General features: G+C 33.3%; 1 protein-coding gene across 16 annotated transcripts; it reads left to right on the top strand.

Annotated features, from left to right (window-relative positions):
* The first annotated feature begins 1,892 nt into the window (after positions 1 to 1,892).
* On the top strand, positions 1,893 to 16,979 carry LOC107897351 (tubulin-folding cofactor C). 16 transcript variants are annotated; one of them, XM_041081975.1, is made up of 7 exons: positions 1,942 to 3,164; positions 3,381 to 3,456; positions 3,995 to 4,107; positions 4,602 to 4,640; positions 9,166 to 9,205; positions 10,660 to 10,702; positions 16,900 to 16,967. In XM_041081975.1, the coding sequence occupies exons 1-2, from the start codon at positions 2,111 to 2,113 to the stop codon at positions 3,425 to 3,427; spliced, it is 1,101 nt and encodes a 366-aa protein (XP_040937909.1). In that variant the 5' UTR covers positions 1,942 to 2,110; the 3' UTR covers positions 3,428 to 3,456; positions 3,995 to 4,107; positions 4,602 to 4,640; positions 9,166 to 9,205; positions 10,660 to 10,702; positions 16,900 to 16,967. The 16 variants fall into 16 exon arrangements, with proteins under 16 accessions (XP_016678294.1, XP_040937909.1, XP_040937906.1 ...); XM_041081972.1 differs by lacking the exon at positions 16,900 to 16,967 and adding an exon at positions 7,276 to 7,631 and having other exon boundaries at positions 9,161 to 9,205; positions 10,660 to 10,943; XM_041081976.1 differs by lacking the exon at positions 16,900 to 16,967 and adding an exon at positions 7,546 to 7,631 and having other exon boundaries at positions 9,161 to 9,205; positions 10,660 to 10,943.
* Positions 16,980 to 18,498: the final 1,519 nt, after the last annotated feature.

Consider the following 18,498-nt stretch of genomic DNA (forward strand, 5'->3'; position numbering starts at 1 on the left):
AATTCAGTTAAATTTAAAGTTTTTTTAATATCAGAGATAGTGCGGCCAGCTAGGCGCGCTTTCCTGTCATGTCAGCGGGGAAGCTCGCTCAACTCAATATGCTTTCTTTAACATTTTTCTTCTACTACAGGTTAAAAGTACTTGACTTGTTGTATTTTTTAGTCGACTGTAAGCCTATTTTGAATATATTCATTGAACACACTAGTCCCGTGGCTAGTTTTTTACCGCGGGAAATTTCTTCTTTGCAATCCAACTCTTTCCCCACATCTATAAAAGGGGTCTCCCACTTAATGCTTTATCATCCCTTAAACAACTTTCTCCCTAAGCCTCTCCATTCTTTCACTATAAAACATTTATTGGTCTTAAAAATTTGGGTAGCTAAAAATATTTGGTTCATATTCGAGGTATTCTTGAGTTGTCGGTGATGCGATTCCCTCCGAGCCATACACATTTTATATATCGTGTTGAGATGGGACCATTACCTTCGAAGCCTATCTTGGAGAAGTTGAGTTCTGAGGTGATTTTGCTTTGTACAGTTATGAGTGGAAGTCTATGTGGAGGTCTTCATCGATGGCCATTATGCGATCGTGGATCGAGGTATAAAGGGGGAGGCAGTTGACGGTTGTTACGCGGCCACGAGCTCAAACTTTTCAGATGCCCAAAAATGTTGCATTATAAATACCATACAGAAGTTTAAGGGCATAATCATAGAGAAAAACTGCGGGGCTTTCCGCTATAATTGGCGTAATATTTTTCTCCATTTGCAAACAACATGTACCTTTAACCTTCTTTCTTATCTGAAGGCCGACATCGTTGTGGACGCAAGAAGGCTCTCAGGTGGAGAGCGGCTGTTTCGATGGAGTAACGGTGATGCTCTTTTCGGGCCGATGACGATTGCTTTTATTAAATAATCCATTAATAACTACAACTGTTGTCATGCCGACTCGAGTTTGACTTTTACTTCCATCAAAACATCCGCTCTCCCCTTGAGAGTCCTTTTGTGTTCACCTTGGTGTCAACCTTTGGATAAGAATGGAAGGTTAAAGATACCGACTGCTTGGAAATAGAGAAAAAATTACGTTAATTACATCGAAAATCCCTCCGTGTTTCCTTATGATTATGACCTCAATATCATGTATGGTATATAAGACATCATTTGTGGGGTATCCAAAAAGCTTGAACTTGTGTTCGTGTAACGACCGTCAACTGGCCCCCAATTATACTTGAACCCGTGATCGCATTACGGTCTCCAACTGGGACATTCACCTAGACTTTGACCCCTGATTGTATCAAGCACTGTCACCTTAAATCATGATTTCCTCAAGATGAGTTTCTAAGGTGATGATTATATCCCGCCATGACATATGTAATGTATATGTTATGAGGCACATTATCACATCCCCAACTTCTCAAAACTGTCTATGAAATTTCGTGATTCCAATAGAAAGCCTAAAACCCTATTAAAAAACCCTAAACCCCCAAACTCTAAACTTAAAAATATTAAAAATCCTACACTTGGGAGAGAAATGGAAAGCACGTCCAACTAAATACGCTTTTTGTTTCTTTATCTAAAAATGACCTATTTCCCTAATTTTTTGAAAAAAAACCTAAAACACTAATTTTAAAAAAATTGGCATATAGCCAAAATATTCTAATGAAACATTTTTTTTAAAAAAAATTGATTTTAAATTTAGTTATAATCCTATTTCAATATATATTAAAAAAAACACTTCCAAAACATTAAAAAAATGTTGTTGTTATTAGGTTTCATAAAACATAACATTTTCAAAATCAATACATATGTATTAATCATAGCACAAAATAGTAAATACCAATATTCTAAAAAATAAAAAAAGTATATATATTATTTTTATTTTTACTTTTTAATAAATAAATAAAAAAATATTTTACGGTCAGATTATGAAAAACTCGTTGAATCTATACAGGTTATTTCAAAAATATAAGAAAAAAACCGAATGCCCGGGAAAATTTCGTAATCAACGCTCTTTTTCTTCAACTAGAAACTAGATCTTTTGTTTTGTCCTTGCTGATTTGCAGTTGCTGCAATTAAAAAGAAGAAATAGCGAAAAAAAAAAATCTCCAAATCAGCATGGAAGAAGACAGCCCACACACCAATCTCCCAACTAAAACCCTAGATCTCGACGCCGATTTACAGAAAAAGCACCAAGCCATGCTCGAACGCCTCTCCAATCGCCACCAAGCTCGTTTAGACACCTCACTGGCTCGCCGATCCGACTCAGCCAACTCCTCCGAGTCCACCTCCTCCTTTCTCTCCCGATTCTCCGCCTCCAAGCAATCCATTGATTCCCAACTCGCCAACTCCCGTCTCATTGCTACATCGGATCCATCTCGCCTCAGATCTCATTTCGCCAATATCTCCTCCTCCATCTCGGACCTCGAGAAACTCGTCGCCGAGAATTCTTATTTCCTTCCTTCTTATGAAGTCCGCTCTTCTCTCAAAACCATCTCCGATTTAAAGCAAAATTTGGAGATCTTAAACTCCGAATTGATCCCCAAAAAGAAATTCTCCTTCAAAAACAAAGCCACAGCGAAAAAGGAACTCTCCAAAGAACCTGAACGTATAAAACCCGACACCGTTTCGGTGTTCAATTTCAAACTCCCTAATTCCCCAGGGTTTAGAAATAAAATAAACGAAACCCTAGTGAAGAAATTACGGGGGACAGAGATAGGGGAGTTTACGCTATCTGATCTGGAATCTTGTGAGGTAAGATTAATCGGCTGCTGCAATGCGGTTTTTGTGAACAGATTGAAGAACTGCAAGGTTTATATGGGGCCTGTAATTGGGTCTATTTTGATAGAGGAAGTGGAAGGCTGTGTTTTCGTATTGGCGTCGCATCAGATAAGAATTCATTTGGCGAAAAGTTGTGACTTTTATTTGAGAGTGAGGAGTAGGCCAATAATTGAGGACAGCAATGTTGTGAGGTTCGCTCCGTACTGTTTGGATTATGAAGGGATCGAGATGGATTTGGAGAAGGCAGGGTTGAGTGAAGAGACGGGGAATTGGGGGAATGTTGATGATTTTAAGTGGTTGCGAGCTGTGCAGTCGCCGAATTGGTGTGTTTTACCGGAGAATGAGAGGGTTGGGAAGGTTCGGACTGAGGATATTGGGAGCAAAAGCGAAGGTAGCTAAAGCTTGTATTTGTAATTAGAGTCTTCGAATTATTTGAGTTAATATGGTCATGTTTGAACTTATGTTTGTTATCTCAGATTTTTTTTTTCGAAATAGAATGGGAAATGAAGTGGCAAGGGAGCACTTTTTATATTTCAAAAAGTGCTCTAGTTACGTCATTCTTCTTCTTTTAAGTTTTTAATTACAAGCTTCTCAATTATTTTGTCAGACTCATGGCAAATGAAAGCTGATGGCAATCTTTTCTGCTTTGTTTAGTTGTGATTTCATGTGTGCCTGCAGTCCAGGTTATTTACTTCATATACATTTTGTAGTCTTTTGAATCTTTTATAGAACATATTTTGCATTGAACCCTGATTTAAAAAGTAGAATCTATTTGTTTGTTGAACTTTACCTGTGTGGCTGGTTTGTTTTTCCCACTCAATTTTCCGCATTTTCCACGCAAAGTGCGCTACGAATACTGTTTATTTTGGAAGTGTCAATTAAAAATATATTGAGATTAGATGAGGGAAATCATAAATATGATGATGGGTTCTGGGTTTAGTTGGATTGAGCTGAAATATGTAGCCAGTTTCTATTCTATGGCTGCAAAGATGCTTTCCAGAGTTGGCTGTTGGAGCTTTAAGCGTCTCCTTTTTATCTTTTGGGTTGAATGAATTAGCCTGACAACTTAAAGCACGATTGCTTAAGTTCTCATTTTAGTATCTCTGCTGTTTTTTATTTCCTCCCCTGAAATTTTCATTTCAAATGGGGAGCTCAGGTATTCATTTTTATTTATTTTTTCTTTTCTATATTATTCCTTCTTTCCCTCACTTTGTTTCCCAGTTTCCCGAGCAGTTCCAGGACTTTGAAGCAGAGGCGCAATGCTGCATTTTGCAAATGAGGACAGGCATGTGTCTCATTGATCCTGGGGTTTGACTGTAGTAAAAATGAAAAAGGTACTTATCCCATTGAACTTGATGGGGTTGAAATAGTTTAAATTGTTCCGAATAGAACTTCCTTAGGCTGCCTATCTCATTTTCCAAGTTTATGTTGTGGGAACTTTTGGAGCTTCTCTACTTTTCTCTACCATTTACGGATCCTAGCTCAAGCAAATTCTCAGTTTATTACCAACTTCTGATATCGGACCGTGATTTCATGGCCACTTCTCTGCCCGAGTGACATTTGCTAAAGTAGACCTGAGGGATGCTTGGTTTTGCCAGTGTCTGGGTGGGGTTTGAAAACACGTTATCTAGATGTATACAAAGACATCTTACGTTTGATTGAGATTCTCTTGTACCTTATCGTAGCTACTCAGATTTCATGAACCAACTCTCCCGTTCTTTCAGTTTCCATAACTAGTCCCTGCTTGAAAAATTATTTATGTGCTTCCCATATAATTAATTCCAACTTCTTCAATCTTATTGCCTTATAATGCTTTCTCGAATTTAAGGTGGTCTGGAGACAGTTTGGCAGACTACAATTTTTTGAGGTATGTTTTACTTCTCTTCATTTTGTTGTAGTTCAAACCATTGAATTGTTTGTTAGCTTAGTTTACTTCATAAATGTGCAAGTAATTCTTATGATGAAATGTCACCAAATCAACGGGGCTCTTAGTATTAACCTGTCATTTGCATGGGTCTCCTGAATATTTGGATTTTATGTAAAATTGAAGATATAATCATATTTGCCAACAAGTTCTCTGTTTCATAATTAACTTATCCATATGCTAGGCCTTAGGACCTGGGCTGGTGTTAAATCCCATATAAATTAAGTTTGGGTGTGGGCCATGTGCCTCTAGGTAGTTTAGTGGAATAAGTCAAATGGGGTTAATTAAGTTAAATCATATCTGGCTATTAATAAGAGCTAGGCCCAGGATGGGATGACTTCTAGGATTTCTTTCCCAAAGTTAAGGGTCAGTTCTGCATTGCTTTTCAAAAGTACTTCTGGCTCCAAAAGCACTTCTGGAAGAAAAGCTGTGCAGAACAAGCTGTTTTTGGCTGAAATTTTTAACTTTTCAGAAGTGCTTTTAAAAAGTACTTCTGAAAAGGAGAAGCTAAAATTTTTAGCTTTTTCTCTCCCAAAAGCACTTTTAATGCTTAATTATTTTTTTACCCCTCCAATAACATAGTACTTTTTTTTTCTTGGTACTTGATTACAAATGTGTTAAAATCATTAATTAAAAATAAAAAAATATTTTTTAAAATACTAATACAAATATTTAATAGTTATATTTAAATATTTAAAATATTGTTTATATATTCTAATTAAATTTTATAAATAATTAATATTTATTGCTTAAAAATATTTAAAATTTATATTTTATATATTAAAATATTAACAAGAAGTTATAATAATTTTTTATATTCTTACTAAAATATAATAATATTAACAAATATAAATATTATTTAAATGCATATTTGTTACTTTATAATAACATGTCTAAAATAGACATTTTATTTCTCAAAAGCACTTTTTAACAGCAATGTTAAATACTCAAATTTTAAATCAAACTTTTTAAAAACACTTCTCAAAAGTACTTTTTCATAGCACTCTTTAAAAGTACTTTTTAAAAATATTGCCAAACTAGCCCTAAAAGTTATGATTAGAAAGTGACGAAGGAAAAGTTACTACAAAGAGAAACTACAGATTTCTAATTAAAGCCACTTGTCAAATTAGTAAAATCTTACTCTATCTAGGAAATGAATTAGCAGGTACTATAAACCAGCAAATCAAATTACTTTATATTGTTCTAAAATGATTAGATAAAATTAAATTGTAAATATGTAAACAGACGACATATACAGAAAATTATAATTAACCAGTAGACCTTGTGGAGTATGAATAACCCCTTTTAACATAATAATGTGACTTTTTGTTTAGAGTGTCTATATATATATACACATTAATGTCGCTATGATTGTATTATACTAAGCAAGTTTTGTTATTATTTTTCATTAAATGAACTTGGTTGCGTATATTGCTGCTTTGCTCTAACTAGGTAATATATATGCCAGATAGCAATTAATCTGTTGACAAGCTTTTTGAGCAATACATGATATCTTATTAGATATTATAGAAAAAGTGGAATTTTCGAATTTGCAACAAATTTAGGTTATTCTCTCTAAGTTGGTATGTTTTATATCTATTTAGAGCATGCAATAATAAACTATCAGACTCAACTTTCTTTTTCACTGTCTTTATCTGTGAATATGATGTCACTGCCGATGAGAGTTTAGTCAACAAGTAATACATGGTTGTTGATGGCTAACAATGATATAAAGATTCCAACTGTTACAAAAAATTGTCAAAATTTCCTTATTATATGTATTTGGGTAAAAGTACCATAGAGGTAGTACCATAGAGGTCTTTGTATTAGAAGTTGAATTGTATTTTGTTTCTTCTATTAAAAAAATAGGTTAAGTAGTCATTGTACATTAGGTCAAAGAGCAAACTAATTATTTTGTTAAAAATTTCATCTATTTCTACTATTAAAAACTAGTCTTTATATGTCAGAATGAGGTACACGTGTAACTGTTTGGTCATTTTGATAGCCACGCCAGTTTTTAAGAGTAGAATTAAATGAATTTTTTAACAAAAAGGACTATTTACTTTTTGATCTAATGTATAGGGATTAATTTGCTATCTTTTTAGGGATAAAATGCAAAAAGCCTAGTATGGGGGCCTCTATAGTACTTTTACACCGTATATTTGTTATATTATATAGGGATGATGCATCCAGATCATTTCTTTAAATAGATTTTTTTAATCCTATTCCTATTCCTATTTCATTAAGCATAATGGTTGAGAAAAACTAATCAACGAAAACAACGAAAACAAGGAGTAAACAAGAAGCTTTAAAAATTTTCATTTTAAAAAAATGGATTGATGACCCTAAGTTCTAGCTAGTATCATTTCAGAAGAAATCATATAGTCTTCGTCTTTACAAGAACTTTGGTTATGGTGTGAGAGGTGTGGGTGCACTTGTGTGTCATGTCCAATAGGATGCAATGCATGGACGTAGGTGAACTTTTGTACACGTAATTAAGATTGAAGATATGATGAAATTAGCATAGATTTTGAGGTCCCACCTCATTTTATTTTATGTTTTTCCTGCTTTCTGTTAGGTTTGTTGGGTTATAAATAGTTGAAGAGGGTGAAGTTGGTGTGGCATAACGTTAGCAGATACGATTCACGTGTAATGGAAGTAATATAAGTATATTTCTTTTTAACTGCTTCTGGCGACCACTCTTTTGCATTTCTTTTATTTGTTTAAGTAATATTCTATGGGGCTTTTACCGGAGGGATGAAGGTGCACTGCAATATTTGATTATCTTTTATTTAGTTTGGCCAACGGATCATGATCAACATCATTGATTACAATCTGCTGATCTTAGGAAGTTCAGAAACATGTCGATGGAAGATGCTGGATGGATCTTCATTGCAGATTATATTGTAATAATGGTCCAGTTCAGTTAATGGGGTAAAAAAGCTCCTGAACTTTGACAAAAAAAAAAATTCATTTAACTCCCTCCGCAAAAAATAGTTTTTGAGTCCTCAAACTTTTTAGTTGTATTAATTAGGTCATTTCATCAACGTTTTTCGTTTCTTATTATCATGGTAGCTCATGTCAACAACAATTATTGATATGATAGTGTCACGCTAATAAAAAAATTTAAATTTTATTAAAATATCTAAAATTTATGTCAAAAATGAACTTGGACAAATGATTGTCAAGGTTTATTTTGGACTTAATTTTTTTTTAAATTATAAAAGAACTAATTATTACTTTTTAATAATTAACGTAAAACATTTTAAAAATATATAAAAATATTAAATAAAATTCAAATTTAAAAAAAAATTAATTAAAATTATTAAAAAATAAGTCTAAAATAAATTTGGACAACCAAATCATTTGTTTAGGTTGATTTTTTCTAAATTGCATAAAGTTTTAAAAAATATATTAAAAATCGGTTTTCTTTAAAAATATGAGGTGTATCATTGTTTTAATTCTATAGTATTGTCTATGCTACATAAAAAATAATTTAGAAAATAAATAAATGATTTTAATTTTTAAAAATATGAGATGTCTATCATTATTTTTATTCTACCAGTACCATGTGTAACTAACCATATATAGGTAATAGTTATACAATTTACTAAAATAATAAACTAGTTCCATGAACATTTCAATTGAGTATGTTAATAATTTTTTTTAATTTATTTGAGCAAAAAATTTTTTGGAAGAATTTTAATTTTATTAAATTTAAAAGTGTCTTAAATATTCAAAACTAATCAAATAGTATGAAGAATGAATGATTTAGAAGTTATTAAATTTAAAATAAATTTGCATAATGACAAAATTAGCCCATAGCGTTTGGGTGTGGGTTTACTTTGGCCTTGAAGGTTTTTTTTAGAGTACTTTCATACATAACCTTTATTTTTTTGGTCAAAATAGTCATTTTTAATAGTCTTCCTGATGTGGCCGTTAAGGGATTAATGGCACTGATATGGAATTTTTTTTCCACCCAGGTGCTACACGTATGTAAATGCTGATGTGGCATATAAGACAAAATAATACTATGTTAGCACATGAATTTAAACTTAAAAAATAATTAAAATAAAAAAAAAACATTTAGAAAATTTTTGGGATTTACCCACAATTAAAACAATTAAAAAAATTTAAACAAGTTAAACACTAACCAGAAAAGAGAAGCCCGATTGATCACAATAAAAAATTGAAGCCTAAATTTTGGATCAGTTAATCAAAACAAAATATTAGAACCCTAACTCGATAAAGGAAAAAATTGGGGTATGTTTTTATAATTTTCACTTTCAAACTATTATATTGTTATTTCGATTAATGTTTAAGGTTCTTGGGTTTGGCGATTTTGGTTTAGGTTTCAAAATTTTGGAGATTTTCAAGAGTTTTTGGGTTATGGGATTGTTGATTTTGGGGAATTGCGGGTTTAAGATTCATTTATAACGTGTTTTCTCTTGGCTCTTTTGTAGTGAAGATTGGTGAAGGTTCATACTCCAAATCATAGAGAAGAAAAGGTACAAATAAACAAACTGTTCTTCATTTTAATGCTTTGTTTTGTATGATTGTTTCTTTTTGTATTTGTTGAGATTTTCTTTTGTTTTCTTTACTTTACTATAACTTTTTCATGTATTTGGAGTTTAATAAATCTTTCCCCCAATAAACTTGTCAGTGTCTTGTTTTTTTGTACATTGAGGACTGACTAAAGGAAGATTCCCCTTGAGCTAATACGTTTAATATGAAATAATAAAACATCTTTGAAGTGAGAAAGAGGGAGAAGGAAAAACAATAAAAATTTGAAGTTTGAAAATTTTTGAAGCCTTTAAGTTTGGATATAGATATATCTTCTTTGCCAGATTTTGAATTCCATCATTTTGCTTTGTGTTGTTGGTTGAAATTGTCATGGAATGTAAAAGTAATATCATTAAAACAATTTTATTTATTAATTGAAAAGATTCTAGGAATTTAAATTGAGCTTAAATTATATACTTTTCTAGTTTTGTCTGCATTCTCGGTAGAACTTTAAGGATAGATCCAATAGGGAATGGCCTAATGTCCTGGGAAAAATTAAATAAATGAAAACCTAATACTGTACTATTTTCTTTATTTGTTCAAATATTATCTGTCTTTCCATGGTTTTTAATTATCATTAACTGACAATTGGAGGAGTTGAATTATTATTATTATTTTTCTAAAATTCAGTTATTATAATTGTATATAATTGATTGACTTCACAATTGAAGAGTATTTGAGCCTTCACAATTGTTGTCAATTTATACTCACTTTACTAATATAACTATAGTTTTGTTGAGCTAATAAAAAAGACTATTATTTCTTGTTTGGTTTAAGAATATTTTTTTATGTTTAGTAAATAATTTGTATTTTTTAATTTAAATTGAATTTTATATGCAATTCCTTTTGCTAAGAAGTTTTTTTTCCTGCTTTGCCAAGCTAGAGATCCCATCTTTTGCAGGTTCAACATTTGCAATGTTAATTTGTAGTTTCATTGAGTTCTGCATCCTTTGTACAAACAATTTTCCAAGGGCTTTGCTAATATATTTGGCAAATATGCCTTATTCCTTCACCAATTATTTCCCTACCATCCTTTGTAACTCTAAGTTCAAGAGTATTGTTATAAACCATAACCTTCAGTATGTAGCCTTTAACATGTCCTTTTTGAAGAAGAAGCTTTATGTTTAATATGCCTACTAGCTGCTGTTTCTGTTTGTTGTTGCTGATAACTTTGGTAGGGGTAATAATTTTGGATTTTCTGTGAACTTAGTAATAACTCTTAATGGTCCCTTCATGTTTTATTGTTGTGCTGTTATGACATATATATATAATTATTAAATCATTTAACTTTATATAAACTGTTTATAATTTATATTATTTAATAAATTGTTTGTATATACCATTTTTTGCTGCACATTGTTTGTCATTATGCTTATGTTTTTTATTCTTTAAACTGCAGATGTCTGTAGAGGAGGAATACTATATCAACTTGCATGTTGGGGGTAAGTTCGTACATAATCCCCATGTTAGGTATTAAGGTGGTGAGATGTTGAGGCTTAAAGAGGATCCAAATACGATATCATATTTTGAGTTGTGTAAAATAGTTAAAGATAGGTTAGGGCTTAACACAGTGCAACTAATTTATTTCCATGTACTTAGCAGTAGGACTTTGTAGAATAACCTTAGGGTTGTGTGGAATGATAGTAGCATTATTGACATTATAAATTACTGGGTTAATTATAAGGAGATAGACTTATATGTAGAGCATTAGTGTAACACCCTTAACCCGTATCCGTCGCCGGAATAGGGTTTTGGAGCATTACTAGACTTATCGATTAAACAATCATACAATTCTTATATCCAAATAAACATCATTTAGATACAATCATATAGTCCCTAATACGAGCTTTCGAGGCCAAAAATAAGCATTAGAAGTGGTTCGGGACTAAACTGATAACTCAGGAAAAATTTGGAAAAACATAGAAAAATTTTCAAAACACTGGGACACACGCCTGTGTCACAGGCAGTCTGGACATTAGAAATGGAATCACATGGCTGTGTTCCAGCCTGTGTCCTACCCCGTGTAACTCTCTGACTTGGGTCACACGGCCAACCATACCCCTGTGTGACTAGCCTGTGTACCCTTCAAAATAGCTACACACACCCGTGTGTCAGGCTGTGTGCTAGGCCGTGTGAAAATTGGAGGGTATACAGACTTATGCCACACGACCAAGTCACATGCTCATGTGCTAGGCAGTGTGGAGCTATTGACTTGGTTTCTAATTAATTACCAAGGGACACACGGTTGTGTCACCTAGCCGTGTGCCATACACGATTGAGACAGACGCTCTTGTCTTAGCCCGTGTGAACAAAAATAGGCTATTTTTCAAGCCACATTTCTCACCCCAAATGATGTCAACTTGGGTTCAACAATGTACAAACAACCAATGCATAAATAGGCACTTATAACCAACCAATTTCAAGACAAAATCATATACTACCAACACCAACAACCAAAATGCTCATGAGCATCCCAAATAGCCATTCAAATTCATACCAATTTCACATCTAAAAATTACCTAAATGATCAAACTCACCTATTAGACTTTGTGCCTAAATCAACATGCATACCACATTATCAAATTCCATCATTTTGTACTTAAAATACCAATTCAGAACAAGAAATTTACATAGAAATTGTAAACCAAACATCAAAGGTCATTTACACATATATATACATAACCAAGTATACCAAAATAAGCCAAATCACATGGCTATACATATAACCAAAACATACATCATTTACAAGCCAAATCAATTGGCTAACAACATTACAAATATATATACCATATTAATTACAACACCTATACATGCCATATAACAAAGTACACAAGTTCAAAAGTAAAAAAAATGACGGTTGGATAGCGTGATGAGATCTCCGACAACTCCCAATCTGAGAGAGCTTTAAAATCACTATAAAACACGGAAAAGTAAACAGAGTAAGCTATTAAGCATAATAAGCTCGTATGGCTAATAAGTATAACTTACCATTCATTCACAATTTAAGTAATTTAAACAAAATATACTACAACTCAACTTAATCACAAGGCTAACATATATTCATCCACATGGTAAATTATGAAACTCATAAATTTCATAAATTCAATGCTCATATGGTTTACGTACATACCTGCACTGATACGTATCAATCTCTTACCCTTTCATATCATTAATATACTCGTTGAACCATTTGGAATAATATCAGATACTAGGGAATCTCGCACCCTAAGTGCCAATACATGGTCGAAACCATCTCAATCTCATATCTCATATGCAAATGCTCATCTCGAGCTATCATTGGGTCTGCTCACACAAGCTAACGGTTAAGACGTAGCTAAATGGTGCTTCTTACACAAGCTGACGAGAATCCGTAACACATGCCAAAAAACTTAGTCGCCGGTAGAACTTACGGACCAGCACCCAAAACACAATAACCCCTAATGACATGTCATTTGTATCCTATCTATTCCTAAGGTTCAACTGGGATTTCACACATCGCCAAATCTTCATCGAACATTTTCATAAAGTCATATTCATCAATAATGCAATTACAAAGCATTTAAAACAAAATTACATTAATGCTTATTAACTTACGAACTTACCTCGATCACAAAAACGACGGAATAGGATCGACTAATCCAATACTTTATTTTTCCCCCGATCTATATCCGTACGTTGCTTTTCTTGATCTATATAATCAAATTTAACTCATTCAAAATACATTCTATTCAATTTAATCCAAAATTCATATTATGGCAATTTTACACTTTTACCTTTTATATTTTAACATTTTTACAAATTTAGTCCCTAGCTCATAAAAATTCAAATTCATGCAATTCAACTTATACCCATGCTAGTTGAATATCAATTAAGTACCTAGCAGGCCCTATATTCCACATATTTCACATTTTTACCACATAATTTTCACATTTCTCAATTTAATCCCTAATTGACAATTTAATCAAAAATCACTTGACAAATGTTGTTTATCTAACAACAACCATCCATTTTCTATCATCAAAAATCAAAATACATATACATCCATCAATGGTAAAACCCTATACTTTTAACGGTTTCACAAGTTAGTCTCAGGGCTAGCTAGATTAAGCTACAATGACTTCAGAAACATAGAAATCATTAAAAACGGATCAAAATCTCATACCTAAATGAAGAAATAAAGATGGCCGAATGAAACATTCAAAAATGGATTCTTCCCTTGCATTTTTCAGTTGAAAGTAGATAATGAAAGATGATGATAATTTTTGTTTTATTTTAATTATCCTTTATTTGTTAATTTCCTAAATTAACCTTTAAAACATTTAATAATTACACAAAATACCAAGCCATTATCATCCAATAACTCATTAATGGCCTAATTACCACATAAGGACGTCTACTTTAAGGTTTCATAGCTATTAGACACCTTTAGCTAATAGAACTCAAGTTTTGAAATTTACGCGATTTAGTCCTTTTTATCAAATTAAGCAAGCAATTGATAAAATTTCTTAGTGAAATTTTTATACGACACTACTAACATGCTGTAGACATTAAAATAATAATAAAATAAATATTTTGACTTCAGATTAGTGGTTCTAAAACCACTATTTTAATTTTACTGAAAACGGGCTATTACAATGAGATTGACATTATTGTTTTTGTTGATGATGAATCAATGTTATTTGTAGCATATTTGTAATTTGGTGGTGATAGTAATAAAGGTGACGAGGTTGTCGGCAGTAAATGTAGTGAGGGTGAGGGTGGTGATGTGATGAGGGTAAGGGAGAGGGTGGTGAGGTTGTTGGTAGTAAATGTGGTAAGGGTGAGGGTGAGGAAGGTAAAGGTAGTGAGGGTTCGGGTGAGGGTGGCGAGGTTCTAAAGGTTTAGATGGGAAGGGTGATGATGTTACTTTCAGTGAAGGTGGTGAGATTGATAAATATGGTGAGGAGGAGGTTGATGTTGCTGTCAATGAAGGTGGTAAGAGTGATAGAAGTGGTGAGGAGGGGGTTAGGGAAGTTGAGGGGAAAACCAGTGGGAAAGGTAAGGAAACAATATTTGATGAGACTGAAAGTAAAAGCTCTAAAGAGCAGTTTGAGGCTGAGGTCCCCGAAAAAGTCGATTGTGAATGAATAAATGATAGTGTTGGTAAGGAAGAAGATGGAAATCTGATTGGATATTTTGATAGTGATGATCATAGGAGCATACTTGGGTCAGAAGATGATGACAATTTTGATGTTTGTAGAATAAGAAGTAGGTTTCCCACATACAATCCAAACTCAACAAGTCCAAACTTCTATATTGGGATGCTGTTTAAAGATAGTGAGCAATTCAAATTCGCAATTCGTAAGTACTTAATGTGTTGTAGAAGGGAACTTAAGATAATCAGGAATGAACCAAATAGGGTTAGAGTTTAATGCATTGCATCATAAAAGTGTAAATGGGGAATATTTGCAAGTTACAGTAACATGACCAGATGCATGTAGGTGAAAAGTTTCTATGAAGAGCACAACTATTATGTTAGTTTTAGAAATAAAATGGTCAATCTAAAAGTTATTGCAGAACATTTTGAAGCTATTATTGGGGGCTACCTAAAAATGAAGCTAAGGGATATACAAAGAATGGTAACTGTAAAAATGCATGTCAATGTTAATATGACAAAGTGTAGAAGGGCCAATAAAAGGGTGAAGGATTTGGCAGGGAACTTCGTACAGGAAATTGCTATGTTGTGAGATTATATTGATGAGTTGAGACTAAAAATCCTGGAGGTACTATAAAGATGGCAGTGAATAGAGTCACACCTGAATCTCCACCATATTTCAAGAGGTTTTATATTTGTTTTGAAGCATTGAAAAGAGGTTGGAAAGAAGGGTGTAGACTCATACTAGGTCTGAATGGTTGCTTGTCCTTATGCTTGTTGTGCTATTATCTGGGATCCCTTGTCCCCATGCCTACTATGCTATATGGCATCTTGAACAAGATCTTGACGACCACTTACATAGGTACTACCACAAGGACACATATTTGAAAGCACATGAATATGTTTTGCAACCCATAAATGGGTCACATGAATGGACTAAATCTGGCATTGAGCCCGTGCTTCCATCAGTTGAGAAAACAATGCCTAGTAGGCCAAAGAAGAATAGAATCAAGGTAAAAAATGAACCCAAAAAAATGAAGCCTAGACAACTCAGTAGGGTTGGTTTAATTATGAGATGCAAGAAATGTGGAAGTGAGGGTCACAACAAAAGATCATGCATTCAACCTAACACAACGGGAACACATGTATATCTTAAACACTTTTTCATTGTCAATTCCAAAATATTAAAATCTAATTTGGGTTTTGATTTTTTTAGTCCTAGTTTAGTACGAGTACGAGAACCAGAAGCCCAAAAAATAACAATATAACAACATGCATTTTTCCTAATACAACTGGAGCATAGGTATATCGTATACACTATTTTAATGTCAATTCAAAAATATTTTAATCTAATTTGGGGTTCTAACATTTTTGGCCTTAGTCTGGTACGAGTACACAAACTATAAGCCAAAAGAGAACAACAGAACATCACGCGTTTAGCTTAACACAATTGGATCACAGGTATATTGTAAACACTTTTTTAATGTCAATTCTAAATTACTTAAATCTAATTTAAGGTTCTGATTTTTTTTTCTGAGAACTAGAAGCCAAAAAAGGATGGCATATCAGGATCCTATCAGCATACAAGATGTAACATCCTAAAATAGGGCCTAGTCCGAATAGAGGTTTCAAGACCACATATCCGACATTAAAATATTTTTTGTGTGATTATTATGAGTTCTAGGATATGAAAATAAGCGTGTGTTAAAGTTTCATGAAGAAATTCTAAGTATAAGGTGTCCAATTGGAAATTAGGGACCAAATTAAATAAATTGCAAAACCTGGGTTCTAGAAGCAATTTGTTTGAAATTGCTTTGAATTATAAATTAGAAGGTATTAAATAGAAATTTGCCCAAATTCTAAGTTTTTGGATGAAAATGGGCATATATAGAAAAATTTGGAAGTTTTGTAAGGAGGGGCATTTTGGTTATTTGATAATAAACTTAAAAAAAGGGAAAAAGAAAACCAAAATCAGCCATCTTCTTCCCCATAGCTGCCGAAACACCTAGAGTTCCATAAGCTAGGGTTTTCAACATTTCAAGCTCAATAGCAAGTGCTTTCTAGCCCCGTTTTTAATGTTCTTTGTAATTTTGAGATCTTCAAAACATGCTCTATCCATTTCTACCCATATCTCGAGCTAGGGTTCATGTTTGGAAATTTACCCATGCTTGAGATGCTTGTGTTTTATTACTTATGGAGGAATATGAGAGTTTAAAGGATGGTAAACAACTTTTACTTGGTAGGTTTTCATGGAAATGACCTAAAAGACGTATAAAATATGTGGTAGAAATGTGAAATAGAGAAAATTATGGGTTGGTATGAGCTTAAGATACATTCGGCTAGGCATGGGTAACTAAGGAATTTCATGCATTGCATTATACGAGCATAGGGGCTAATTTGTAAAAATATGAAATGTTGGGGGTAAGATGGTCATTTTGCCCGGGGTAAAATTTACGTCCGAAATAAATAGTATGAGGTATTAATAATTTATTTTTATTGATATAGACTCCGAGAAACCAATTTCTGAGGTCGACCGTGGAAATCGAAAGGTTTCAGAATAATCGAAATACGAAACTGAAGCAATTACCAGGTAAGTTCGTGTAACTCGAAATAAACTTTAAATATACTTGAAAATGAATATTCTTAAATGTATGTTAATTTAGATATTAATTGCATGAAAATTCATGAAATGTGGTAGTGTAAAATGAAAAAGAGATGACAATTGTCCTGGTTGAATGAAAAAGAGAGATTCGATGGGTAAATTCTTGTTTACATGACATGAGATCATGCATGTGTTGCAGAAAGGGATTTAGCCCAGACGAGTAATCCAATGATCTCAGTATAGTAAGGATCCAGCCCGGAGTGATCAAACCTCCCGATGAATATATGTGCATGTGGATTAAGCCCGGATGGGTAATACGATTAAGGACTGAAATTAGCCTGGACTGGCATTTCAGATTTGAATGTTTTGGAGTAATTTTCGTTGTAAAGGATTTAGCCTGGAATGGTAATCCCGACAATATTTCTTGAATTTATGTTATGAGGGATTGAACCTGGACTGGCAGTCCCGCCGTAAGAGTGAGGTTCACGGGAGTGTATATTTTAAAATGGTCATTATCATGACTTGATGGTAAATGGGATACCCATCGAGATTTCTAAGAAATTCAACGGGACTATAATAAGACACGAGAATGGAAATTTGTGAATTCATGAGCTCACCAAGATTAATGCTATATTGCTTGAGAGGAAACTAACTTGATGATTGAGTGTATGTGATAGGGAATTTATACTATACATGTTTGGCATGAATATCTTTTATGGTAGTATGCAAAATAACCGGTAAGTTAATCTTCCTGTTATCCGAACTTACTAAGCATGTTAATGCTTACCCCATTTCCTTTCCGTATTTTACAGAGCTCGCGGACTCGTGAAGATTGGAAGACGATTGGAGTATTGTCAACACTATCAGTTTATCTTGCTTTGGTATATAAATACTTTTACTTTGTTACAATGGCATGTATAGGTTTTTGGTTATTTTGTTATATGTGTCATTGATTAACCATTGTAAGGGCTTGAATGATATACCTATTCATTTTGTATATGGCCACGAGACATGGCTCATTTTGATATAGGTTGTAACCTACTAATTGTGCATGTTGGTGTTTAAATGTTCATGAGATGGTTAAACGTGGTATACCATGAATGAACATATGGAATGTGGCCTAATCACTCGGATATGGCTAGGTCATTATTGGCAATGAGTTATAAAATGAGCCAAGTCTAAATGTGCTCGATGATATGGTAATCCTTAATACAAAAAGGATAATCTAGCATGTATAAAACCAATGAGATGAGGTTAACATGCAATAGACCATTGAAGGTAGTTAATGGGCATATTTAGGCCCTGTTAAATACCATAGAAGTTCACAGATGCGAGTGGATGCTGAGGGTGACCATTGGCTTAGATTATAACCTCCAAAAAGATCTACACGGGCAGACATACGGGCGTGTGTCTAGGCCGTGTGTGACATATGGTCAGTTCCATAGGTGTGTGGTACGGCCGTGTATCCCCTGCACCTAAAATTTTTAGGTCAGTATGCATGG

Source organism: Gossypium hirsutum, chromosome A11 (genome assembly GCF_007990345.1).
Source record: "Gossypium hirsutum isolate 1008001.06 chromosome A11, Gossypium_hirsutum_v2.1, whole genome shotgun sequence".
In the NCBI taxonomy this organism is placed as follows: domain Eukaryota; kingdom Viridiplantae; phylum Streptophyta; class Magnoliopsida; order Malvales; family Malvaceae; genus Gossypium; species Gossypium hirsutum.